Consider the following 27,859-nt stretch of genomic DNA (forward strand, 5'->3'; position numbering starts at 1 on the left):
ACTGACTTTAGCACTTCTTTCTACTTTCCATCTCTAGATCTTTGCACATACATCACACTCAACACAAACTCTATTTTAGCCTTCCTCCCTCCCTCCTTTTCACTGATAAGGATAATGATTCTTAGTTCCTATAATGCGTGAAAATGCCCAACTCCTTGTTACTAACCAGAGCTATACTGGAAACCTGCCTTGTGTAACAAACAAGCTTGAATCCGAAGAGGAATGTATCTATTTGTGTTGCTGAGTCATTGAATTGACTGAAGGAAAGTCTGTGGGGGGAGAAACGAAGCTGCATACGATCGTTTCTATTAGAGATTTTGCTATTTCGGTGTTCACATGTCAAAATAAGTCACTAGACAAATTGATGGTGGAGCAATTTAGCGCTGGAAAAATGCCTTTCCCAGCAAGATTGGAACTAGTGTTTTTTCTTGAATCGGATTCTCTTTTGTTTCCTTGCCGAAAGATTAATTTTGCCGAATTTTAAGGCTTTAACTCTCCTCTTTAATGAAAGCAAAAATAAATCTCTCCAGTCCAGGCCTTTTTAGCTCCCATACGATTAACACTAAAATGCCTTCATGTTATATTTTTGTCTGGGAAACAGAACTTTTAGACATTCCTGCACCCACGGGATGACTCTGAATCCCGTCAGAGATCAGGAAGAGCATGAAAAAGCCTCGAAGCTTTTGGTTGAAGATACTGGGGAGATGTAAAGCCTTTCCACCCGCTCCCACCGCGTCCCACCCCCTCCCCCCAAACCTAGGACTACTGTTTAGACTGTTCAGCAGTTCGATGCCAACGATTTACAACGGTGAGGAGCGGGGAGCCGGGGCTGGTGAGTAAAGGGGCTGGGCGTGGTCAGGACTCCTAGGTGTCTGACTCACTGCAGAGGAAGTCCTGTATACCTCCCCTCACCTGCCAGGGCAGGTCGTACTGAAAAAGTCCGTTCGCATCTACTCATGTTACAGATGGGCAAACCTAAAATTGAAAAGCCCCTCACAGTGACACAGCAAATAAGCCCTCCACGAATCCATGGGTTCAGCCTGGGCTTCGGACACGCTGCAGCTCTACCTGGGAGGCACGGTTTGTGGATCCGGTGTTTTGAAAGTCCGAGGGCACCTGCGGGGTAGCGTGGTGGGTCGGCGGTCTCGGGGCCGGCAGAAGATGGCCATATCTGTAGCTACTTTGTGGAGTCTCGGACGAACTAGCCTCCCAGAGTTACTAGAAACTGCCTGTACACTGCCCAAGCAAATTCACCCAACAGTTGCCATGAGGTTTATTTTCCCTTTACTCTTTGGTCCCAACTCCTGGGCTCTCCCGTGCTGGATATAAGGTGGGGGTGGGGTGAGAGGCGGTGATTAGTCACTTACTGCAGTCTTCACACCTTTTATATTTGTATTGTCGCCTTGCCTTTAACCCTCTCGCGTCCAGAAAGTACCCTAGTACGTCACCCCTGCGCCTCAGCCCCAACGCTGAAGTGGCGACGAGAGGGGTCGTATATTGTGAAACACATGAGGAGACTCCAGGGGCGCCGGCCCGAGGGGCGCCCAGAAGCGTAGGGGGCGCGCCCCGCGGCTTCGCTCGGCGGTGAACGGAGCAGTGCGCACGCGCTACGCCCGTCGCTCCGCGCGTCCCCCGCCAGCTCCCCCCCCCAGCGCAGCGCTCCTCTTGCGCGGAAGCCCCTCCCCCGCCCCGAGCGGCCCGCCCCCCGCTCGGGAGAGGGCGGTGGGGCGCAGGGAGCGTGCGCGCGGCCCGCCCCGGGCGCGGGCGGGGGGAGAAGGAGGGGCACGCGCGGCGGGCAGCCCGCAGAAGCTGGGAGCCGCGCAGGAGGACGGAGTGCCAGCCGCCGCGGGGCCGAGCCGGTAGGGGGCCGCGGGCCGCGGCGAGGACCTGGGCGGGGGGCGGAGCGGGCGGGACTTGGCTCTGACGCGACTCTGGGGGGGGGGACACTGGCGGGACCCGGCGGCCGGGGCCCCGCGCGACCCTCGTCTCTGGAAACTTTATGCCGGCCCCCACACCTGCTCTCCGGAGGTTCTCGCATCCTCTGGGCGGCCGGGTGGGGCGAGGCCCGGGGCACTCCGCAGCGCCCCCTCCTCGCCGCCCGACCCCCCGCCTCGCCGGCTGTGGGTGCGCGCCCCCCGACTGCGCCCTGGTGCGACCGACGTTCCGGCCCCGCGTACGGGCCCTTGGGCTCCTTGGCCGGCGTCCTGTGGGCTCCCCTCCCCTCCCCTCCCCTCCTCCTTCTTCCTGACCCTCTGCACTCCGGCCGCGCCACGGTCTCTCCACCTCCTCGCCGGCCGTCCTCATCCACTAGCTCCGAGCCTCTCGAGCTGTCGGCGGCCCTTTGCATCTTTCATAGATTTCTGGTGCATTGATAGAAGCAACTTGACTTTCAGCAATGCCAAGTATTCAACTTGAGTGTTTCTCTGCGGTGGTAGATTGGGGTGCACAGTGCTAACGTGTCTCTCTATTTCTCCTAAGTACCCTCGCTTCAAAGCAAGTTGAGTTGTGTGTGAGAGGAGTCGCCTGCTGGAGCTGCCTTAGTGGATTGTATAACTATATTTTATTTAGGTAGATGTTGCCATTGGTACCAGCCAGTGTTATGGTAACTGGGCGTCCCAGAGGCAAGGGAAGGAGGAGTGACTTACAGTTGCAGTTTTACTGTCTAGGGATTAAAAAAGAAACAAACAAACTACCTTGTACTTTTCATCCAGCAGGACCTCAAGGCATTTGGCAAGTGTTACCTAGCCGTTCTTTGTAGTTTTATAGGAGGGGTAGCCAGAGAGCATTGCCGTCCCGTTTTACAGATGTAAAAACAGGGGCAAAGAACCAGGTCCTGATTCCTTACATTTACAGAAGTAAAATGGAATGTTGGAACATCTTCCCTGAGGTGGTACAGATCAGTTAAAAGTCAAAGAGGCTGGGGCCAGGTGTCAGCAGCCCTGTGCTTGAGACTGTCAGCTCTGTCACAAAGTTAAGTGATTCTGGACAAGTCACAGCTGCTCCCTCCATGTTTCCTGTTGTTTAAAATGAGGGGAACAAAGGTGCTGTCTTCTTTGCAAAGTTGTGTGTGTGTGTCTGGAAGCTCCACTCCCTTGAGCTGCATTTGGTGATTGTTAGTTGTTGTGGACCCATAAAGGCACCCATTCTTGGGCTCCCTTTAGAAATGCAGAGAATGAGGTGCCCCCGGAATGAATAACTGTCTCTTCTTTCCTAGGGACACCTGAGAATTCACGTCAGGGACAGGCTGAGGCAGGGACCCTGACCCTGGGTGGGGGAAGAGGGTTGTTGGGTGGAGGTAGGAAGGCGCCCTGCACAGGCGGCTTGACACATGGGCCCTATTCCTGCCTCCAGCTCTGACTCATCTTCTGACGCTTGGGGGAGGAGAAGGTAGTTGCTTGATATTTTTGGCTTTCCCCCATAAAACAGGAGACGGTTTCCTTCATTCCAAGTCGTTTTAACGTCAGTGTCAAACGTGTCTGTGCTGAGTTCTCATCTGAAATCTTTCATATTGGTTGAATACAGGTATGATTTCTGTAATATTCCCTAATAGAACAGCATAAATGTGTATTCATATAAAATATACTGGTCAGGTGTATAAATCCAGGAAGTCCCTTAAAACTTTAGCATGAAAACCTTAACTTTTTTTTTTTTTAAAAACCTTAACATTTTTAAATGATGGTCTTTAGAGAGGAATGTGTGTTTGGGGAATTCCTTTGTATTTGGGATTTGGGTGGATTGAAAATGCTCATTAATAATTCTCTGTAAAACTTAGAACTTTACAGATAATGTTAAAGCCTTCTTTTTACTTTCTTTTCCAAAAGTAACTGCTGTGTGTATCTTTATCGATTCGTGTGTATCCTCTTAGACTTTTCTAAGCATTTTTATAATGTCTGCACAAAGTGATTTTTTAATTGAAATTAATTATAAAATTAACCAGTCCTGTTCGTAGAGATTTGGCTTCTGTTTAGAACAGGTAGCATGCGTTTTAAGTACAGCTGGTTGTAAAGGTTCATTACCTCTGTTGCATAGTAGTATTTCTCAAGATGATGGGCAAATGACCCCTTCTTAAACAGCCTCAGAGCACTTCAATCATTAAGATCCTAGGCGTTACTCTCGGTTAAAAATGAAAACTTTTCCATTTAAAAAAATATCTAGGACTACTAGTGTCTTCATCTTATAAGGAAGCATAAGTGGGAGCAGAAGGCAGGGAGAGTTGCTAAAGCAACAGCACCTGGGTATAAACTTACAGGGTGAGCATTTAAGGTAGTAGCTTTATTTATGAAAGCTGCTGTGAGAAACAGGGAAGTGTTAATGTGGGCGCAGTTCAAATCAGTACTTTTAGGAGACACGTGAGTTCAAACAGAATTCACATCAAGAGTTTATGTATTAGAGGACTTTTGCCATGCTGAAGGCCCAGTGTTGAATATTGGCAGGGAAGGCAGATAAGGTCCCTGAAAACTGATGAAACTGATAAGCTAATAGTGACATTTAGAGAGGAAGTGTTCTTTCCCCACATTGGCCAGAACTGTAATGGTTCTGAATTCCTGGACGTCAACATTTTACTTACTTCTTTATTGTGAATTGTAACACACAGGAAAGCATATAACAAGAAGCACCTTCCTAACATACTTTTCCAAGGACAGCCTCTCCTCTCACCCCAGAAGTAACCTAGCTTCATTTTTGTGGAAATCGCTTCTTTTCTTATCCCTGGTTTTCCCCCTAAATATTAATATCTAAACAAGTTTCATTTTGTCTGTTTTCACCTTTATGCACATGGAATCAAAGTAGGTATCCTTTTAAATACTTTTTTGGGGGGGAGTCAACAACGTATAAGTGTGTGTGTATACATGTGTGTATATAGGAATGTATATACATACACACAGTTTTTTAAAATTCTTGCAGCACGGTATTTTTTAAAGATTCATTCATGTTGTTATTTGTGACTGTAATTAGTTCGTTCTTGTATGAACCTAGCACAAATTACCCATCATCTGCTGATGGATAGCTGGGTCGTTTCTGGTCTGGGGCAGTTAAGAACAGGGCCTACAGGTGTGTTTATCTACAGCTTTACTAGCTGATGCCTCATTTCCAGAGTGGTTGGTACCAATTTACATTCCTCCCGTGGTGTCAGCCTTGAATTTATAATCCACTGTATTTGTTGTTGAACCATAGTATGTTTGGATATCACAGTATGTTTGGATAACCACAGTGTGAATGAATGAAGTGGTCTGATCCCTGGGCCTTTATGTACCAGTGTATTTATATATACTTACAGGTTTAATTGTATGGGTTGGACCAACATACTACCCAAAGGGCAGAGATGGTTTTCCACTCTATTGGGTTGACAAATATTCAAGAAAAATTCTTTTTTTTTTTTTTCAAACAAATGTGTAGTTATAGGAAAATTTAAATATGCAAAGTGAAGAATAAAAGTGTCTAGTTACCTAGAAGTCTTATTTTTTTTAAAGGATTTTTTTTGGGGGGGGGAGGATTTTTTTTTCAAAGCTTTTTTTTTTTTTTCTTTTTTAGTAATCTTTACCCCCAGCATCAGGCATGTACTCACGCCAGCATCAAGAGCTGCGCAGTCTTCCAGCCAGATGCCCCTACCTAAAGCCTCTTAAAGGTTTTGGGTGAATCCTACTTCTGGGGCCGCTTGATGCCTTGATGTGGTGATTTGTGTTGTGCTGGTGAATGCCTGCCGTGTGCCCAGCCCTGAATGTGTAGGCCGGCAGTGCAAATTTGAGTGTGTGCTGTGTACAGGAACCCAGGCCAATCCTTGTTAGAGGACCCTCGGAGGACCCTCCGAGAACACCTGTGTGCACGTGCGGGTCCTTGAGGAGGCGCTGAGCACAGACCAAGAAGGCTCCTCTTTCCCTGGCTTTTCCAAAGGAACCACAGCTTCTTCGCTATGGGAATAAAGTACTCTTTTACAATCTTTAAAACATACTTTCCCCCCAATTTTCCTTAGTGTACCATAGTAGAGGGAGTTAAAACTGGGTTTGAAACAGAATTTCTGCTTTTGAGGAGGCAGTTGCCAGGTTAACTTTAATTGCCTGTGTGTGGTGTTGTAGCTGGATTTAAAGCTAGGTGTGTATGGAGTGTGTGCGGGGAGAGACAGGTGGGAGGAGGGGAGAGAGGGAAGGGAGATAGGAGAGGCAGAGGTGGCGAGGTTATGTCAGGACAGGTATTGGCTGAGTACCTACAGTGCCTGGTATTATTTGCTAACAGTTTGCTTCTATCCTTGTGGTAGAATGTTCTGCAGTTCTGTAGGTTTAGAAAATACCCTCAGGGCTATCCCTTTTCTTAGTTGGAGGGGTAAAGGAAGAATAATCCAAAGAATGTGAGATTTGTAGTTCTTTTTTAATTTCTTCTGTAAGGCATCCTAGAAAATGGTTATATGCTCTGTTTTCCGGCTTTCCATAAATCATGAGTACTTTCTCACTTTTATGTTAAAGTTTTCTTCAGATTCTCTAAAATAGTCATAACTTTAAAACCTACGTATATATAAATTAAAAGTTTAAAGAAAGGATCAAAAGGAGGATCAGAGCCTCTTAATCTGAGTGATTGCAGGGAGAAGTCGTATTTGTGTTCTCTGGTATCCCTTGTGGTGGGCAGTAGTAGTTGGTGGAAGAGCTCCGTATTCCACCTGTTACCAGGAAGGGGGCAAAGTGTGGGTGCTGAGGTCGTGGCCATACTGGCCACACAATGTCACATACGCCCACGGCCCTCCCACCTTGCCACTTGCCGTCCTCGCTCTTAGCACTGACCCAGTTTTAGCCACCTCTACTATGGCACTGACAGTTTGGCCAGCTTTTCCCCCTGTCTTCTCGAAGTCTCTGTGGACAAAGAGGCCCTTTTGAAATTCACATGCAACTGCTGGTCTTAACTTCTGTCTCTGTCCCAGAATAGTTTCAGTATCAAAAGCCTAGGGCAGCGGGTCTTCTTGACTCTTTAGTTCTTTGAGCGTGTGGGTAACACAGAGGACTCTCTAGGTGGAGCATGCTGCTTCTGTTGAACTGGTAAACATTTTTGTGGCAGATAAGAGCACGTGAAGCACCAGTCTTCCTCCACTGAAGAGAGACACCCATGAGGTGAGCTTGCTTGAAGTTTTGAGGAAGTACTACTGGTAAAAATAAAATCCAGGAGAGGACTGTCAGCATTGCAAGTTACACACAAATTTGAAATCAAAATTTATAATTAAGAATTTCACTCATTTAGCTCTTGTGCTGCTCTGGTGTCCTTGCCAAGTTCTCTTACCAAATCAGCTGTGAGTCTGGCTCCCATGTGAGGAGCAGGTGCAGGCCAGAGCCTGGAGGGGGCGTTTGTGTTGACAGCCATTTGTTGTAGTTAATTTTCTTCTATTCCAAATAATTTTTATTTTTAGAAATTTCAATCATATACTGGGGCGCTGCCTGGGTGATTTAGTCTGTTAAGTGTCCAACTCTTGATTTCGGCTCAGGTCATGATCACAGGGTTGTGATATTGAGCCCCATGCTGGGCTCCATGCTAGGCATGGAGCCTGCTTGAGATTCTCTCTCCCTCCCCCTCTTCCCCTGCTCGTGCTCTTTCTCCCTCCCTCTCTCTTTCTGTCTCTAAAAAATAATAATAAATGAATAAATAAATAAATTGCAGTCACATAGGAAATTACAAAGAACAGGGGCGCCTGGGTGGCTCAGTGGATTAAGCCTCTGTCTTCGGCTCGGGTCATGATCCCAGAGTCCTGGGGTCGAGCCCTGCATCGGGCTCTCTGCTTGATAGAGAGCCTGCTTCTCCCTCTCCCTCTGCTCTATCTCTGTCAAATAAATAAATAAAATCTTTAAAAAGAAGTAAGTTACAAAGAACAAATTTTTATCATTACCACCCCAAACTGGTGATACTTTCTCTCTTTTATTTAAAAAAAGCAGGGTGAGGATTATAAAGTTGAATCTTCCTTGGGCCCCTCCCCTTCCTTCCCTACTGAGACAACCATGCCTCATGAATTTGATAGGTTTCTCTCCAGCCCACTTGATTTATTTAAATATCTGTTTATTGTGCATTTTTGATGAATGTCAGAAGGACACAAATCTTTAATAGCCTTTAATTTGCACTGTTATATAAATATGTTGTATTTAGGGGATGGAACTCTTCCAGGGTTAGAGGTCGTACATCATTTCACATGATTCTTGCTAAAAACAGAAGTATTTAATGTTTTACAGAGTTTCAAATACCTGGTTTAAACTTTCAGATAAAGATGATCCAAAATGTAAATTAAGTGAAACTTGTTTTCATATTGGATTATGTCTTATTTTTTTTAAAGATTTTATTTATTTGACAGAGATCACAAGTAGGCAAAGGGGCAGGCAGAGAGGGGGAAGCAGGCTCCTCGCCAAGCAGAGAGCCCGATGCGGGGCTCAGTGCGAGGACCCTGAGACCATGACCTGACCCAAAGGCAGAGGCTTAACCCATTCCTGGTTTATGTCTTTTTGTTTGTTTGTTTGCTTTTTTTTTTTTTTTAAATGGAGCCCAGTATGGGGCTTGAACTCACAATCCTGAGATCAAGACTTAAGCTGAGATCAAGAGTCGGATGCCTAACTGACTGAGCCATGCAGGTGCCCCAGTACTGGATTATGTCTTAAGTCTAAGAAACTACTGTATTATTTTGTTTAAAAATAATTTTTAAAAATGTATATTTGTGGAGTTTTTCACTTATTCTCCTACAAATTACAGTAAATAATATTTATCTTTTCCACAGTAGCTTAATCTTATTTTTTAAAGTAGGCCCCATGCCCAGCATGTGACTTGAACTCAGGACCCTGAGATCAAGACCTGAGCTGAAATCAAGAGTCGGACACTTAACTATCTTAGCTGTCCAGGTGCCCCTTAATATTATTTTAAATTCCTTTTGCAGAGATGCTTGCTAGAAATATAAATTCTTGGGCCTTTGTCCCCGGAAATCCTGATTATTAGGTCCGAGGTGGGGCCTAGGAATGTGCATCTTTTTTTTTTTTTTAAAGATTTTATTTATTTATTTGACAGAGAGAGATCACAAGTAGGCAGAGAGGCAGGTAGAGAGAGAGGAGGAAGCAGGGCTCCCCGCTGAGCAGAGAGCCCGATGCGGGGCTCGATCCCAGGACCCTGAGATCATGACCTGAGCCGAAGGCAGAGGCTTAACCCACTGAGCCACCCAGGCGCCCCTAGGAATGTGCATCTTAACCAGCAGCTCGTGTGATTCTCATGCAGTGGTTATTAGGTCCACACTTTGAAAATATTCCTTTGCCATAGGATGATGGCTTTGGAACATAATTTCAACCATATGTTTTCTGTAAAGGGCCAGGTAGTAAATATTTTAGGCTCTGGGGCCAAACAGTTTCTGCCGGGACTACTTAACTACCTTCACAGCAAGAAAGTAGCCATCATTAATGTGTAACCAGTGAATGCAGCTGTGTGTTACAATAGAGCTTCGTTCAGGAACACTGTCATTTTAATTCCATACAGTTTTTATATGCCATGAAGTGTACTGTTCTTGTGATTTAATTTTTAGCCATTCCAAGCTCATGGGCTGTATGAAAACACGTGGCGGGCTAGACATGTGTGCCTACCGTGGTTTGCCAGCCCCTGATGTGTACCAGGGTAGAGTGAGGTTTGCTGGCTACGACCACATTTTCTCACAGCATGTGAGTAACAGTGATACAATCTGTATAAATTATGCTAATATAGTAACATAAAGAATTGTCATAAAGAATTATGTGTATTGTCTTATTGTATTAGACTATTTCTTCAGGAGACAGTGAAAGACAAGGGAATAACTTCAGGAATCTCTGCCTTTGCACTGCCATTTAGTTAAAAACTTGATTCCTCCCTTTGCTTTGGGGGGCCCAGGCGCCCAGTTGGCCTCAGAGCATGGTAGGGCTGCTGTCCCAGCAGGGAAAGGGCACGGAGCTTCGTCAGGGTCCCTCTTTCTAGTTAATTCAGGAGACTCACCTGGTTATCTTACTCTGCTCAGAAACTTTCATGGGTAATTAGATGTTTTTGATTTATAAAGACAAATGGGAAATTAATTTATCAATACTTTATAAATGAAGTTACTTTGCTATGAAATCACCAAAAATGTGGAATTGGGTCATGGGTATGATACAGAAATCCTTGTAGGAGAAGGTTGAGGCTCACTGGGGTTTATGGGTGTGGACGCGCGCAGACAGTAGAGTAAGCGATTGAAGGTTGTCAGCTAATCACTGTTGAGCTCTTAGTCCTCTGAACTTTAAGGAAGACAAAAAGGAATTTATAAAGTCATAACGAACTTTTAAGAGATCTCATTTATTTAAAAAATCTGCATTTTCTGAGATTTCATAGTCTTGCCTCTCAGAGGGTGGTAGTGACTTTGGCAGTTTTGAGGCACATTTTTTATCTATTTTGGGTTTAATTGTTGTGTGTGGTTTTTAAAGTACTCCGCCTCTTGATGTTCTGACCTATATAAATCAAAGTTCACTGCTTAACCAAGAATCTATGATTCATATTTAATTTTTACCACTCCTTGAAGATTTTGAAGTATTTACATAGGCTCTGGCACAAATTGGTTTTTAGTTGTCACCAAACAAATTCAAATGTGATTGTGGGATTTTGCCAGCATTTTCTTGGTTTAGGCTTATCAGATTTTTCATTCCCTAAGACCATCTCATACCACATAGCAGTTTAGGAGTTTTTAGATTCCTATCCCCATTATAGATAAAGCACAATGAGATTGACCTTGTGTGCCTTAATTTCTTTTCTTTGCAATTTTTGTTTTCTTCCTCAATGAAATGGGGACATTTTGGTAGTTTTTCGATGAGTTGACCTGTCGTGGTCAGATTGTATGACTAATCAACAAATGTACAACTCATGGAAAAGGGGTTCTGGTCCCAGTGGGGTTCCTACTTTTTTTTCTATGTAGAGACTGGGAAGGCCTCTTCACCTCTGTTACCTCTGATTGCTCATCCTGGGACCATGACAGCAGAGCAGTACTGATCCACGTGAGGCTGAGTGTGCTCATGGAGCTTCAGCAAAATAGGCACTCGAGTTTTTGTTTTTGTTTTTGTTTTTTCCAGCAAGTCCAGTGGGACAGAACAAGGCTAATTGATAGCGATGCTTCTCCACTTTCCTGCAATGTTGTTCACTGTGGAATCCTATTCCATAGGTCTGGGATGGGGCCCGAGATAATGCATTTCTTTCAAGCTCCGGGTTGATGCTGCTGCGTCTTGGATCACACTGGGAGTAGTGAGGGGTTATAGAAAACGGTTTGTGTTCTCTATTTGGAATCTGAAAGTCAGAAAGCTCTTGAATGTCAAGAATGACAGTATGTCTTTTTTTTTTTTTTTTTTTAAAGATTTTATTTATTTGACAGAGATCACAAGCAGGCAGAGAGGCAGGCAGAGAGAGAGAGGATGGGAAGCAGGCTCCCTGCTGGGCAGAGAGCCCGATGCGGGGCTCGATCCCAGGACCCTGGGATCATGACCCGAGCCGAAGGCAGAGGCTTTAACCTACTGAGCCACCCAGGCACCCCTACAGTATGACTTTTTAAAAAAAAATTTTTTTTGCCCTTAAAAATTTTTAATAAAGATTTTATTTATTTGAGACATTTATTATTTAAAAATTTTTAATAAAGATTTTATTTATTTATTTATTTATTTATTTGCAGAGGGGGCATGGCAGAGGAAGAGAGAGAAATAGACTCCCCGCAGGGAGTCCCACAAGGGGCTCAATCCCATGACCTGAGCTGAAGACAGACAGTTAATTGACTGAGCCTCCCATAAATGGCAGTATGTTTTAAATGCACTGGAGAAAAAGCATGATAGTATCATCTATGAGACTCCTCCCTGAGAAACAGACAGCTCTGTTTTTCAGCCCCATTGACTGTTTTACTTTGCTTCTAGCCTGTGCTTTCTCTGAATTGCTAATGTACCCACTGTTTGCACCACTCATTTGAGTCACTTAATGTTAGTCGATCTCCCATTGTTATTTGTTATTCAGCTTTTGTATAGTGTATCTTGTTATCAATTTAGGGTGATAAAATGCTAGCACAGGGTGATGGTTTATGTTCTACCTTTAGAGCCCTGTTCTAGCTATTACTGCATAGCACACCATTCCAAACTCAGTGGTGTAAAAATAACCATTTTTATTTTGCTCACAGATTCCTGTAGAGGTCAGGAATTTGGACCTAATGTAGTGGGGACAACTTGTCTTTGCTCCACAATGTCTGGGGCCAGTGGTGGGACAGTCAAAGACTGTAGGTGACTTGATGGCTGGGAGCTAGAATCATCTATTTGTCTTTACTCACATATTTTGTAGTTGATCCTGGCTACCCACTGGGGCCTCAGCTGGGCTGCTCTCTGGAGCACCTGCATCTGACCTCACCCCATGGTAACTCTGTTGAACTTCCTCACAGCATAGCAGCCGGGCTCTAAGAGTAAGTCCCAAGACAGCAAGGTAGAAGTGTGTGACATGTTTATAATCTAGCCTCAGAAGCATTATTTCTGCTGTACTCTTTGGTGGAGTTGGTCACATTGTAAGGTCAAGTGGGATGGGAGATATTGTGGTCATTTGTGGCGAAGACCTTTTCCCACAATCCCCACATCACTTAGAGTAGTGTTGAACACATGGCATGAACTCAGTGAAGACTGTTGTGTGAATGAGTGGCCAGTAGTTTTAGTACCTAGGTGGGTGAGGACCAAATTAAAAAATACAGTTCCAGATATGAACAGATTACCCCCTGATACCCAAATAAATATGTGCTTTCACCTTTTAGAGTTATTAACAGTCTCTTCTCAGTATTCTACTCATTCTATTTCCAACATGGGAATCTCTGAACTTATTATATGGAAGTAAACTTGTTGAAGTCTATGCTTCTATATATGTCACCATAGGGCCATACTTTGTTCCTTGCTCTCATCAGGTGGACTGCCCGTGTCATTCTTTGGACTGTGAGGTGTTCTTCATCCCACAGCTCGTTAGTCTTAAAATGACTGTACTTTGTTAGGCTCAGCTGATGGGATGGTGGTGCACATGAGGACACTGAGGACCAGTCCGGTCACAACTACACAGGCAGTTGCTGTACAGCATGTTGTGTGTCACCATGTGGAATATCTGTGGCCAGACCAGAATGGTGACTCTGTCCTTAGCTTTATTTGTATTATGTGTGTTTATCCTCATCCCAGGACCTCTTCATATCAGTTCACTTATGTGGTGGGAAAAGCAACAACAACCCCTCCTACAGAAGTAAGATGTTGAGGTGTTTTAGCCAAATTTTAAAGCTTTCCAGAAAAGCAAGAACAATTTGCATCTTTTCATTTTAATACAAATATAACTCAACATTTGTTTGAATTTTTTTTTTTAAGATTTTATTTGTTCAGAGAGAGAGGGCATAAGCAGGGGGAGCTGCAGGTAGAGGTAGAAGGTGAAACAGACTCCCTGCTGAGCAAGGAGCCCTGGGACTCGATCCCAGGACCCTGAGATCCCAACCCGAGCTGAAGGCAGATGCCCAACTGACTGAGCCACTCAGGTGTCCCTATGAGTTTTATTTTTAAGAGTGTTTTAATTTTTTCCCCAATGGAACATATTTCTGATTTAATAATGAAAATTAATGAGAAAAGTATCATTTATTTATGGCAATGTAGGCTAACATGCTTCTATTTTAACCCACTGAGCCATCCAGGCGCCCCTAACATGCTTCTATTTTAAAAAGGGTGACTTTATCTAGTTCTTAAGAAAAACCTTATTTAACGGGAAGAGAAAATGTGATTATATAGGCTTTTCAGGTATTAAAAAAATAACAGTGTAGGCCTCAAGTATATACTGTGTCCTTCTGAAATTGCTACAGCTAAAAATAATTTAGGTCATTTTACACGGTCATGTCTAGCATCGTTATGGCCATTTTCTGCATATTCAGTGTGAGAAGAGAGAAAGCAGTAGGTAGAATTTCAGTTTCAAACTGTCTATTTTTAGTGGTCATTTGCTATGATTAAAAAAAAAAGAAAACTAGCCTCCATGGCACTGGGATGGATGCTCTGAGGGCATCGTGACACCAGCTAGCAGTTCCAAGGCTGCTCCCGTACGGATGCCAGTGCTAACTCAAAGCCGGTGTCCACATCCCAGGGCTTCTGCAGTGCAGGGAGCAGTCATGTGTTACCAGCTTCTGCATCGAGATTACGGGCCACCTGGACGGACACTAATCCTGCATTTTTCCTTAGCACTTTCATCATCTGCAAGATGTTTCTTAGAACTTGGGGGAAAAAAGTACCTCTCTGGGGTTGGTTTAGGCCAGCTCCTCCTTTTTGTCTTGCAGCCCACCCCATCCCATCTCCATTCTCCTGGCCAGGAAAGTGTTTTTCCCTCCAAGTAGTAAATGCAGCTGCCAGAGCAGCTTGGAAGAACTGAGTTGACCACCATGGACAGCGACATGAACTTTCCTTGGCGCTGCCTCTGGTCATCTCGGAGACACATGTGCTGCCCTGGGAGTGGCAAGTTCACTCAGAGAGTACTTTGCTGTCTTGGAGCCCTCAAACATGCCTCAGTCTTTTACTCCGCTAATACAGTCCCCTCTTCTGTCCTCTAGTACACATTGACTAAGACGATTTGATGCACCTGGGAGGTCATACACATGTATTCTTTCCTTCTTTATGATCAGAATCTCCTGGTCCTGGCACTGGAGCACACTAGGGCTTCTTGTGCCTACCGTGGAACCACCCCTTGCTGAGGTCCCTCTGCTCTTAGGGGGGCCTGTGTCCTGGATGGTATACAGGTCTGTGGCAATATTTCCCTATTCTGGGCGACAGGAGAAACTGAGTAGCTGAGCCCATTTGGGCTTTTCTTTAAGCAGCATTCAGCCCCATGTTTCTTGGCAGATTGAAGAGCCCTTTCCCGCACTGAAGGTGCTGGCTGCTGGTGTCACAGTGCCGCAAGGCAGGCAGTGAGGACACAGCCAGTCCCCACAGTCATGCTGAAAAGCAGCGTGTGGGCTTGAGCTAGGAGCCCAGACACCTTGGGTCTTTTTCTGGTTCTGTCACAGATCTTCTCTGAGTGGAAATCATCTCACTCTTTCTGAACCTTATAGTTTCTGATCTGTAAAAGGGGTCAGGAGTGTTTGTCAGAGGAGCATCGCTAATATCTGTGCCCTCTGCGTGCTCTCTGGCAGACGCTGTAGTTCGAAGCCGCGGAGCCAGCTCCGACAATTTGCAGCAGGATTGTTGGCACGAGACTGACTAGCAGCAGCAGGGAGGGAGCATCATGTCTGTCTCACTTGGATTCTGCCCTGAGGACTCACAGTCTGTTTTCTCTGCAGTACCAAGTACCTTATCACTGCCCAACAGAGGAGAGTTAGCAGAGTAAGTTAGGCTTCCGGGCCATCCGTTAGTCACCCCTGATGAAGACACTTCGGCTTCAAAGACCAATGAGTTTGGGACCTTCACCTCAGGAGGGCAAGTGGCCTCCCAGACAGAAAGATAATTTGGGAGACCACAAGGCTGAGTTATACTATTAGTTAGACAGTGACTCAATAACCTGGTTGGAAATTTCTTTTTTTTTTTTTTTTTAAGATTTTATTTATTTATTTGTCAGAGAGGAGCGAGAGTGAGCACAGGCAGACAGAGTGGCAGGCAGAGGCAGAGGGAGAAGCAGGCTCCCCTCCAAGCAAGGAGCCCGATGTGGGACTCGGTCCCAGGATACCGGGATCATGACCCGAGCCGAAGGCAGCTGCTTAACCAACTGAGCCACGCAGGCATCCCAACCTGGTTAGAAATTTGATCAGCATCTTCCAGATTTTCCAGTAAGGAGGGAGTTCTCACCAGCAGTTTGAGAGCCCAATTTTGTGTTTATCAGTGACTTTGCCTTTTTTTTTTTTTTTTAAGACTTTATTTATCTGACAGAGAGAGATCACAAGTAGGCAGAGAGGCAGGCAGAGAGAGGGAGGGAAGCAGGCTCCCTGCTGAGCAGAGAGCCCGATGCGGGGCTCGATCCCAGGACCCTGAGATCATGACCTGAGCTAAAGGCAGAGGCTTTAACCCACTGAGCCACCCAGGCACCCCTATCAGTGACTTTGCTTTTAAAATCACTAGGATTGTGCCAGGGAAAGACTTGGAAGTGGCATGAGACTGTGCTCTGCGGCAGGACCGGATGTTCTCCTCTATAAGTTCTGCCCATTTCCACTTCCATCTAACACACACATCTGCACACATCTCCTTAGGTGACCGCTTCCTCTTCCTCTTCCTGGTGCGATTTCACCTAGATACTGTGGTGTGCAGCTGTCCGATGCAGGTCCCCAGAGAAGGCTCTAGCCTTGGGTGAGGCAGCACCCCTCAGACAAGGGCCGACTCTGGGGAGGACTCTGAGTGCCTCAGTCTTGAAGCAGGGAACTGGTGGCTCACCCTAGCATCGACCTCTTCAGTGATTCTCAAAGTGTGTCCTCTGGCAGCATCACCTCAGAAATGCCAGTTCTTGAGTTCCGCTCTGAAACTCTTAGGGTGTGGTTCAGAAATTTGTTTTAACAAGACTCTGATGCATGCTAAAGTTTGAGAACCACTGCATTATGAAGCTATTACTGTTTCATTTATTTTTTTATTGAGGTGTAGTTGATGTATAACATGTTTCAGGTATACAACATAATGATCTGATACTTACATTAACACGAAATGATCATCACAATAAGTCCAGTAATATCCATCACTATATAATTACCAATGTTTTTTGTAATGAGAACTTCTAATATATTTTCTTAGCAGCTTTCAGATATGCAATACAGTAATATTAACTTGTACATTACATCCCTGTGATTTATTTTACGACTGTAAGTTTGTGTCTTTTGACCTCGTTTGCCCTTTTAGTGCCCGCTCCACCACCTCTGGCAACTGCCAGTTTGTTCTCTGTATTGGTGAGCTCATTTTCATTTTCTTTTTAGATTCCACACATAACTGATAGAATATTTTTGTCTTTTTCTCTCTGACTTATTTCACTTAGAAAAATGCCCTCAAGATCTGTTCATGTTATCTCAATGTAAGATTTTCTTTATGACTGAATAACATTCCATTGTGTTTATATGCACATTTTCTTATCTGTTCCATCTATCAGTGGCCCTTAGGTGTTTCCATGTTTTGGCAGTGAACATGGGGGTGCATTTTTTTTTTCAAGTTAGTGTTTTTGTTTTCTTCAGATAAGTACAGGGCTGTGCATTGCTGGATCATATGGTGGTAGGGTTTTGTTTTGTTTTCAGTAATCTCTACCCTCAGTGTGGGGCTTGAACTCCTGACTCCAAGATCAAAAGTTACATGTACTACCAACTGAGCCAGCCAGGCACCCCTGGTAGTTCTATTTTTAATTTCTTGAGCAACCTCCATATTCTTTTCAGCAGCGGCTGCACCAGTTTCCATTGCTGCCAGCAGTGCAGGGGGGTTTCTTTTTCTCCACAGTCTTGCCAACAGTTGTTGTTATTTCTTGTCTTTTTGTAACAGTTGTTGTAACAGGTATACAGTGATATCTCACTGTGGTGTAATGCACTGATTTAAAGATGTTGAACTGGGGCGCCTGGGTGGCTCAGTGGTTAAAGCCTCTGCCTTCGGCTCGGGTTGTAATCTTGGGGTCCTGGGATCGAGTCCCGCATCGGGCTTTCTGCTCACTGGGAGCCTGCCTCCTCCTCCTCTCTCTCTCTGCCTGCCTCTCTGCCTACTTGTGATCTGTCTGTCAAATAAATAAAAAAAAATCTTTAAAAAAAAAGAAAAAAAATTCTTTAAAGATGTTGAACCATTCCTGCATCCCTGGAACAAATCCCACTTGATTGTAATGTATGCATCTTTTGATGTATTGTCGAATTTGCTAATGTTTTGTTGAGGATTTTTGCGTAATGTTCATCAGGGATACTGACCTGTAATTTTCTTGTGTCCTTGTCTGGTTTTAGTATCAACAGAATCCTGACCGTGTGAAATGAGTTTGGAAGTGTTCCCTCCTTTTTTATGTTCTTGAAGACTTTAGAAAGGTAGTATTAATTCTTCTTTAAATGTCTGGTAGAATTCACCAGTGAAGCTGAGTGGTCCTGGATTTTTGTTTGTTGGAAGGTTTTTGATTTCTGATGCAGTGTTCTTACTAGTTGTTGGTCTGTTCTATTTCTTCATGATTCATTCTTGGCAGATTGTATGTTTCTAGGAATTTGTCCATTTCTTTTGTCACATTTGTTGGTATATAATTGTTTATAGTAGTCTCTTATCCTTGGTATTTCTTTGTGGTATTGGTCATGACTTCTCTTCTTGCATTTCTGCTTTTATTAATTTGAGTCCTTTTTTTTCCCTTGGTAAGCCTAGCCAAAGGTTGTCAATTTTATCTTTTCAGAGAACCAACTCCTAGTTTCATTGATCTTTCCTAGTGTGTTTTTAGTCTCTATTTTATTTATTTTTACTTTGACCTTTGTTATCTCCTTCCTTCTAACTTTGCTTCATTTGTTTCTTTTTCTATTTCCTTAAGGTTTAAAGTTAAATCCTTTGAGAGGCTTTTTTTTTTTTTTTTGTAAGATTTTATTTATTTGACAGAGACACAGTGGGAGAGGGAACACAAGCAGGGGGAGTGGGAGAGGGAGAAGCAGGCTTCCCGCCAAGCAGGGAGCCCGATGTGGGGCTCGATCCCAGGACGCTGGAATCATGACCTGAGCCAAAGGCAGATGCTTAACGACTCAGCCACCCAGGCGCCCCTTGAGAGCTTTCTTGATTCTTGTTGTAGACATTTATGATTGTAGCTTTCCTTCTCAGAACCACTCTTGCTGCATCCCGTGAGTTTTGGTATACTCTATTTCCATTTTCCTTTGTCTCAAGGTAGTTTTTGATTTCTTCTCTGAGTCACTGGTTGTTCAGTAGCATATTGTTTAACCTCCACATACTTGTTAATTTTCCAGTTTTCTTCCTGTAATTGATTTCTGGTTTCATACCACTATGGTTGGAAAAGATGCTAGGTATCTAACTTCAGGTATCACCTCAGTCTTCTTAAATTTATTAAGACTTGTTTTGTGGCCTTATAATCTGTCCTGGAGAATGTTCCATGTACGCTTGAGAATATGTATTCTCTTGCTTCTAGATGGAATGTTTTGTATGTTAAGTCCATCTGGTCTAAGGTGTTGTTTAAGACCGATGTTTCCTTATTGATTTTCTGACTTGGATGATCTTTCCATTGCTGGTGTTAAAGTCCCCTATTATTACTGTATCGCTCTCTATTTCTTCCTTTAGGTCTGTTAATATTGCTTTATATATTTAGGTGCCCTGATGCTGGGTGCATAATTTTTTTAAAAAGTTTTGTTTATTAAAAGATTTTATTTACATATTTGACACAGAGTACAAGCAGGACGGGCGTCAGGGAGAGGGAGAAGGAGGCTCCCTGCTGGGTAAGGACCCCCCCCCCCCTGCCCGCCCCCACAATGCAGGGCTCCATCCCAAGACCCTGGGATCATGACCTGAGCCGAAGGCAGCAGCTTGACATACTGATCCACCTAGTCACCGTGTAAAAATATTTTTAAGTAATCTCTACACCAGCGTGGGGCTTGAACTCACTACCCTGAGATCAAGAGTCACTCTGCCGACTGAGCCAGCCAGGCACCTGTTTGGCTCATAATTATTTGCAAATGTTATATCCTCTTGTTAAATTGAGCCATTTATCGTTATGTCATGCCTGCCTTGTCTCTTATTAGTCTTCATTTTAAAGTCTTTTTTGTCTGATGTAAATATAGTTACTCCAGCTTTCTTCTGGTTTCCATTTACATGTAATATCTTCCTCTGTACCATCACTTTCGGTCTGCGTGTGTCCTTACATCTGAAGTGAGTCTCTTGTAGGCAACATATAGATGGGTCTTCTTTCATTCAGCCATTTTATTGTTAGTTCGAAGCATTTAGTCCATTTACATTTAAAGTAATTAGTGATAGGTACATACTTATTGCCATTTTTTCATTGTTTTCTGGCAGTTTTGTAATTCCTCTTGCTTTCTTCTCTTGCTCTGTGATTTGATTTTGTGGTACGCTTAGATTCCTTTATCTTCTGTGTACCTATTGTAGGCTTTTGCTTTGTGGTTACCTTGAGGTTTACATGTAACAAGTTATAAGAATCTTTTTTTTTTTTTAAAGATTTTATTTATTTATTTGACAGAGAGAGATCACAAGCAGGCAGAGAGGCAGGCAGAGAGACAGGAGGAAGCAGGCTCCCTGCTGAGCAGAGAGCCCGATGCGGGACTCGATCCCAGGACTCCGAGATCATGACCTGAGCCGAAGGCAGCGCCCCAACCCACTGAGCCACCCAGGCGCCCTATAAGAATCTATTTTAAGTTGGTAACCTAAGTTTGAATATATTCTAAAGCTCTATAGTTTTACATACATCCCTGATTTTGTTTCTGATGTCCCATTTTTTTAAGATTTTATTTATTTGAGAGGGAGTAAGTAGAGTGGGGGCAGGGGAGGGAGGGCAGAAGGAGAGGAAGAATCAGGCTCCCCACTGAGCAGGGAACCAGATTCAGGGCTTGATCGTAACCTGAAGCAAAAGCAGACACTTAACTGAGCAAGCCATCCAGGCGCCCTATTAAGTTACTTTTTAGAGAGTGCATGTGTGAGTGTGGTGAGGGGGAGAGGAGAAGCATACTCCCTAATGAGTGTGGAGTCCAACTCAGAGCTTGATCTCAAAACCTTGAGACCATGACCTGAGCTGAGACCAAGAGTCATGTGCTTAATGGATTAAGCCACGCAGGTGCCCTTTTGATATCCTATTTTACATCTTTTTGTCTTGTATATCCCTTGACTAGTTATTGTAGTTATAGTTATTTTTATTACTTCTGCCTTTTAAGATTTTAGTTGTCGGGGCACCTGGGTGGCTCAGTCATTAAGCATCTGCCTTCTGCTCGGGTCATGATCCCACGATCCTGGGATTGAGCCCCACATCAGGCTCCAGGCTCAGCAGGGAGCCTGCCTCTCCCTCTCCTATTCCCCCTGCTTGTGTTCCCTCTCTTGCTGTGTCTTTCTCTGTCAAATAAATAAAATCTTAAAAAAAAAAAAAAAAGATTTTATTTGTCAGAGCACGAGCAGGGGTAAGGGCATGGGGGGAGAGAGAAGCAGACTCCCTGCTGAGCAAGGAGCCCAATGCAGGACTCTATCCCAGGACCCTGGGATCCTGACCTGAGCTGAAGACACCCCCTTAATTGGGCCACCAGGCATCCCTCTGGTAGCTTTATAAGTGATTAATCTATCACCTTTTTATATTCTAAATTTGACTATATTTACTTTAACCAGTGAGATTATCCTTTTGTGTGTTTTCCTGTTACTAATTAGCACCCTTTCTTTTCAGCTTCAAGAAATGCCTTTAACATTTTTTGCAAGGCCAGTTTAGTGCTGATGAACTCCTGTAGTTTAAAACTCTTTCTCCTTCACTCCTGCATGATGGCTTTGCTGGGTGGAGTGTTCTTCGAAGTGTTTTCTTTCACTGCCTTGAATATGTTGTGCCGCTCCCTGTGGGCCTGCAGAGTCACTCCTCAAAAATCGGGTAGTTTTATGTGGGGGAGGGAGGGTTCCCTTGTACGTAACAAGTTATTTTTCTCTTGCTGCTTCCAAGAGTCTCTCTTTGTCTTTTAACATTTTAACAGTTTAATTATGATGTGTTTTAGTGTGGGTCCCTTCAGGTTCATCTTATTTGGAACTCTCTGAGCTTCCCTGGGTGTCTGTTTCCTTTGCCAGCCAGGTTAGGGAAGCTTTCAGCCATCCTTTCTCCTCTCCTCCTGGGACCTCTTTAATGTGAATGTTGGTCCTTTTGATGTCCCGTAAGTACCTTAAGCTGTCTTCACGTTATTCTTTTGTTGTTCTGTTGTTCTTTTATTGTGTCAGGTAGTTTTGCTGAAACCCTCTAGTTGATTTTTCAGTTCAGTTAGTGTGTTCTTTAGCTCTCTGATTTCTTTGGTACTTTCTTATATTTTCTATCTGTTGAAGCTCTCACTGTATTCACCCTTCTCCCAAGTTCAGTGAGCATCTTTATGACCATTATTTTGAACTCCTCAGGTAAATCACTTATCTCCGTTTAAGGACTTCTGAGATTTTATCTTGCTCTTTCATTTGGAACACGTTTTTCTGTTTCTTCATCTTCCTCTACTTGGTGTTGGTTTCTGTGCATTAGACAAAACAGCCACCTCTCCCAGTCTTGAAGGAGTGGCCTCAGGTAGAAGATGAACCTTATTGTTCAGTACTGCCTTTGTTTTGGTTTTCTCTAGAAACTTTGTGACTGTCCAAGCAGCCTATTTTTAATGGCTTCCAGTTGTTTCACATGTGACAAGGCCTGTCAGTGAGGATCTCACTTAGCAGCTTTTAACATATGCACATAAACAGTCCTGTGGGGCTGCAAGTGTGAGTCTCATTGGCCAGCAGAGCCTGGTCATCTAGAGGTGTCTCCTGGGCAGCAGTCGTAAAAATCAGGATACCAGATGGGTGCACAATTTCCTTTCCAGGAGCTACTGGAGACTTGGAGTGGGACAGAGGGAAAGCACAAAGATGGCATCCCCTGGCTTTGGTCCCTGGAGTGAACCTAAGTGGGCCCCCAGACGTGTGCCAAGGCAGAAGCGTGCCCCTGATGCTAAAGCTCCAGGACAAGCAGTAGTCTTTTTCACAGAAAAGGTCTGTTTCAGTTGGCTGGCTGTGCAGTGCCCTTGGGGTGGTAGCCAGTGAGAACAGTCTCTTCATTTGTTAGTCTCATGTGCCCTGGGACACCAGCCTTGCTGACCCCCAGGGCTGACAGTCAGTGGGTGGGCCCTGGGTGGCAGCCACCAAAACCAGGGCACAGACACATGGGGAAGCTCCACTCTGGGAAATACTGGCTTTCTGGAGAGGACTGCAGTGGATGCTTACATCCCTGTGTGTTTAGTTCGAAGCCTGCCCCTCAGGCCCCATACTAGAACTATTTTTAAAGCTTTTAATAAATGTTAAATATGAACATGCCCTAGGATCCAGCCCTTCCACTCCTAGGTATTTAACCAAGAGAAAGGAAGGTGTGTGTCCACACAGATACTATACATGAATGCTTTCCGTCATGTTATGCATCAGCTTTCCCAGTAATGGCCTTAAACTACAAGCAGCCCGATTTCCATCAGGAAGTGAATAACCCGTGGTGGATGTGGGCCAGGGAGTAGTACTCAGCAACGAAAAGGAGCCGACTAGTGGCTGTGTGCAGCAGCACAGGGCAGTGTCAGAATAATTATGCTCAGTGAGAGCCGGGCCCAAACCAAATTCCTATGTGAGGATTCCGATGTAGAAAGTCTAGGAAATGTAAAAATATGACAGAACATCAATGGTTGCTTGGCAGTGGGGCTAGAAGGTGAGGGAGGGATGAATTAAAGGAGCATGAGGAAATCCGGAGGTGGGGAGGGATAGATTTATCATGTCGAGTCACTGTGTGTCGAGCGCATGCGCATAATTCAACACTCATCAAGACGGACGTTTGGTCAGGTGGTGTATGAGCTCCTACGTCAGTCACGTCTCACCAGGCCTGTAAAAAATCTGTGTGTTTGAGTGTGATGGTTACCTGGGAGAAGCGGAGGGGTGGGTAGGGGAGGAACACATTTTCGGACGCTTACATAAACAAAAAGCTAAGAGATCCCGTGTGGAAGGAGGATGCACTCCCTGAGTGCCGTCCGCCGCCGCTCTGGTAGTTGGCGCCCGTGGAGCTCCCCCTGTGTCTGGCCGCTGAGCCTCCTGAGCCATCTGTCCTGCTGCAGGGCCGTCCACCCTGCTGGGTGGACTGAGGGCACCTGGAAGACACTCTAGCTTGTTCTGCATCCTTCTCGGGCTCTGTGAGCAGTGTCTTACTGCATTTCCTTTGAAAAATGTGTCTTTCTTATGGCCAGAACTGTACTTAGAGTTGTTACACTATGAGTTAACACAAAGATGAGACTCAGGTTGATACTGCTTACTGGCACATTCTTTAGTTAGCCTGCTTTCCACTTGCTAGTTTTATTCCAGTCAAATGCAGTTTAGTAATAAAACCCAGGAGGAATGCTTTAGAATTTCCTGATTGCCCACATTGTTGCCTCCTTGTCTTTCTGCAGATCTGATTTGTAGCCACTGTGATCAGCACTCCCAATTAGGACTTTCCAGATCCTGACCCAGGACTGCGGAGTAACCAGATTCCTCACAAGTGAGTTGGCTCCTGCACCACCTTTGTCTGTGGCACTGAGGGTGTTCTTGTCCAACTGCAGTCATTTAGGGGGCCCCTACGGCACCCTGGGTGGGAAGGACCACATTGCCCAGCAGGCCCAGACTGTGCAACAGTGTGAGGAAGTGATTGGTCTAAAATCTCAGGAAACCAGTATTTTCTATTTTGTTACTGGTGTCCTATATAGACATTATTAAAGATAGATCTTCAAATATTAAATTGAATTTTAATTCCAACATGCATCTGAAGCTAATGGAATTTGTCCTGAACTGAGAATTTCATGAGGAAGGTAATGGTTTCGTTTAACCACACCCAGGTTAACTAAAATGCTCATGAACTTAGACTAATGTATTTTTAAAGATTTTATTATTTATTAATAAAGTAAATTAGATTTATTAGATTTTATTAGCAAGAGCATGTATGTATGAGTGGAGGGAGGGGCAGAGGGAGAAGTAGGCTTCTTGCTAAACAGGAGACCCTGGGATCATGACTTGAACTGAAAGCAGATGCTTGACTGCGCCATCCAGGTGCCCCTAGACTAATATATATATATATATATATATATATATTTTTTTTTTTTTTTAAAGATTTTATTTTTTTATTTGACAGAGAGATCACAAGCAGGCAGAGAGGCAGGCAGAGAGAGAGGAGGAAGCAGGCTCCCTGCTGAGCAGAGAGCCCGATGCGGGGCTCGATCCCAGGACTCTGAGATCATGACCTGAGCTGAAGGCAGCGGCTTAACCCACTGCGCCACCCAGGCGCCCCAAGACTAATATATTTTTTAAAAAATTAATCTCTGGGGACGCCTGGGTGGCTCAGTTGGTAAAGCCTCTGCCTTCGGCTCAGGTCATGATCCCAGGGTCCTGGGATCGAGTCCCGCATCGGGCTCCTTGCTCAGTGGGGAGCCTGCTTCTCTCTCTGCCTCTGCCTGCTGCTCTGCCTGTGTTCTTCCTCTCTCTCTCTGACAAATAAATAAATAAAGTCTTTAAAAAAAAATTAATCTCTGCAGCCATTGTGGGGTTCAAACTCACAACCCTGAGATCAAGACTCACATGCTCTACTGATTGAGCCAGCCAGGTGCCCAGTAGACTAATGTAAGATCATGACCTTCAAAGTACCTGGGATTATTGCCATGGAAATGCCACAGCACATTACTATTTATCAATTGACTGATTTATGAATGATGTATTGCAGAGCATGAGAGTATGGGGCCAGTGGAGGGGGCAGTGTGTAGAGGTAGAATCTTTTTTTTTTTTTTTAAGATTTTATTTATTTGACAGAGATCACAAGTAGGCAGAGAGGCAGGCAGAGAGAGAGAGGAGGAAGCAGGCTCCCCGCTCGATCCCAGGACCCTGGGACCACGACCTGAGCCGAAGGCAGAGGCTTTAACCCACTGAGCCACCCAGGCGCCCCTAGAGGTAGAATCTTAAGTAGGCTCCACACCAAGCACAGAGCTTGAAGCAGAGCTCAGTCTTAGGATCCTGAGATCACAATCTGAGCCAAAACCAAGAGTCAGATGCTCAACTGAGCCCTTTAGGCACCCCTTAGCTATTTTTTTTTTTTTTTTAAATAATAAAGGGCTGGGCACCTGGATGGCTCAGGACATGATATCAGGGTCCTGGGATCAAGCCCCACATCGGGCTCCCTGCTCAGAAGGGAGTCTGCTTCCTCCTCTCTCTCTGCCTGCTTGTGATTTCTCTCAAATAAATAAAATCTTAAAAAAATAAAGGGCTAAGGTGATCGTATTTCTTAGCTTTTCTCTAACTCATTCTGAATTCACTATCTTTTCAGTTTATAAAGGCAGCTCCTTGAATATGTTACCTAATCTGGTATCATTTTTATACCTTTGTAAGATCTCTATGTCTAGAATTAGGTTTAGGAAAACGTAGTGATCATAGCTATTGAAGTAGCCAACAGGTATATGAAAGAACATGGCTCTAGAAGCGATCAGCTTTTCTGATTTCTTCCTAATTACCAAGGAGCACACTCCCCCTTCAATAAGAGCAAGGCCCTGCAACATTGTTGTTCAGGAACCAGTTGGGCATGTTTCTGAGTTTAGAATTATCTCTAAAATAGAATGACTATTTCCATTTACACCCCTGCTTTTTTTAATAGGGAACTAAGTTTTAACATTGATTTTATATGTTGAAGTCTCAGGTTACTCTTCTTGTTAATCAATAGAAAATGATTTCGTTTACATCCTTGAAAGAACTCTATTATAGAAATGAAGCATTTCTAATCCTTTTACTTTCCCCTTCCATAAAACTAGAGAGGGCCGTGATGAGTCCAGAATCGGGAGCATTAAAAGTACTGACTGACAGATCCCTGTGTTTTTCAGGAAGGAGAAGGTGATTCGGATTCCTTGGTGGAGGAAAACTCAACCCTCTGGTCTTGCTTCCAACGATGCAAGTGTGATCGCTGGCATCTTCATGAGCTCCAGAGGTCACAGCACACTTCCACGGACTCTCATGGCCCCTCGGATGATTTCTGAGGGCGACGTAGGAGGCATCGCTCAAATTACCTCCTCTCTCTTCCTGGGCAGAGGCAGTGTGGCCTCCAACCGGCACCTCCTTCAGGCTCGTGGCATCACCTGCATCGTTAATGCTACCATCGAGATCCCCAACTTCAACTGGCCCCAGTTTGAGTATGTTAAAGTGCCTCTGGCCGACATGCCTCATGCCCCCATTGGACTGTACTTTGACACGGTGGCCGACAAGATCCACAGCGTGAGCAGGAAGCACGGGGCCACGCTGGTGCACTGTGCCGCAGGGGTGAGCCGCTCGGCCACTCTCTGCATTGCTTACCTGATGAAATGCCACAGTGTGTGCCTGCTGGAGGCCTACAACTGGGTGAAGGCCCGCAGGCCTGTCATCAGACCCAACGTAGGTTTCTGGAGGCAGCTGATAGACTACGAGCGCCAGCTCTTTGGGAAGTCGACAGTTAAAATGGTACAGACGCCTTATGGCATAGTTCCAGACGTTTATGAGAAAGAGTCCCGACACCTGATGCCTTACTGGGGGCTATAATGCCACCAAAGCCTGCATCAGCAGCCCCTTGAGCAGTACCAGCATCTGCTACACACCATCTGTTCCCCTTTTCACCTTCTTTTCAAATGATTGACTTTTGGTTCTCCCTAAAGTGTTTTTTACACTGGGTGTTCGTTTATTTTAAAAGATAGGGCGGGAGGGGAAGAACATAAGGGGAATGCATACATTGCTAGTAACATTTTTAAAACCAACATTTTGGAATAGTGTTTATGAAAATCTTTAACTGGCTTTTAATCATTTTTAACAATTTGAACAGTTGAATAAACTGTTTGGTTCTGCTGTATTCAGAATCCCATGCCTTTAGGCCTCATGGCAGGTGCGGGAGGAGCTCAGTGCAAAAATCACTTTGGGTCCTGATTAACCTTCTAGAGACCAGCTTTGCCCAAGGCTGCCGACCAAACAAATGCTTAGGGAGGATTGATACCAGCTTCAGTCTCTACTGGATTAGCCCTACTCTTTCCTTTCCTATTATTTAGTGACTCTGTTAAGTTAAAAAGCTAAACCTTTATTATCTAGTTGTTAAGTAATTATAATGAAATCTGCAAACACTCTCTTGGAATCATTGTGCCCCAGGACTATATTAGCATTATTTTTAATAAATATATCTGCATAACATATTAGAATTTTTACTAAGAATGTCAGGGTGTGTATGTGTATGTGTGTGT

At 44.5% G+C, this 27,859-nt stretch overlaps 1 protein-coding gene and 1 long non-coding RNA gene across 6 annotated transcripts in view; one reads left to right on the forward strand and one right to left on the reverse strand.

Moving 5' to 3' along the window:
* The window catches only part of LOC125087721 (uncharacterized), a 14,499-nt gene extending 12,921 nt beyond the window's left edge, over positions 1 to 1,578 (reverse strand). Inside the window, exon 1 of one of the 2 annotated variants that reach the window (XR_007123498.1) lies at positions 1,382 to 1,578. This is a non-coding gene — a long non-coding RNA (uncharacterized LOC125087721). Of the gene's footprint in view, positions 1 to 1,367 lie in introns of both variants that reach the window. The other variant, XR_007123497.1, reaches the window with a different exon arrangement.
* Positions 995 to 27,809, forward strand: DUSP14 (dual specificity phosphatase 14). Of its 4 annotated transcripts, none has more exons than XM_047708334.1 (3): positions 995 to 1,080; positions 24,041 to 24,129; positions 26,486 to 27,809. In XM_047708334.1, the coding sequence occupies exon 3, from the start codon at positions 26,577 to 26,579 to the stop codon at positions 27,171 to 27,173; it is 597 nt and encodes a 198-aa protein (XP_047564290.1). In that variant the 5' UTR covers positions 995 to 1,080; positions 24,041 to 24,129; positions 26,486 to 26,576; the 3' UTR covers positions 27,174 to 27,809. The 4 variants fall into 4 exon arrangements, with proteins under 4 accessions (XP_047564290.1, XP_047564289.1, XP_047564292.1 ...); XM_047708333.1 differs by lacking the exon at positions 995 to 1,080 and adding an exon at positions 1,726 to 1,859; XM_047708335.1 differs by lacking the exon at positions 995 to 1,080 and adding an exon at positions 3,499 to 3,522.
* Positions 27,810 to 27,859: the final 50 nt, after the last annotated feature.

This window comes from Lutra lutra, chromosome 16, assembly GCF_902655055.1.
Source record: "Lutra lutra chromosome 16, mLutLut1.2, whole genome shotgun sequence".
Lineage (NCBI taxonomy): Eukaryota > Metazoa > Chordata > Mammalia > Carnivora > Mustelidae > Lutra > Lutra lutra.

Excerpts from the sequence above, each read along its gene's own strand:
- DUSP14 (XM_047708334.1), top strand. The coding sequence starts at position 26,577 with ATGAGCTCCAGAGGTCACAGCACACTTCCACGGACTCTCATGGCCCCT.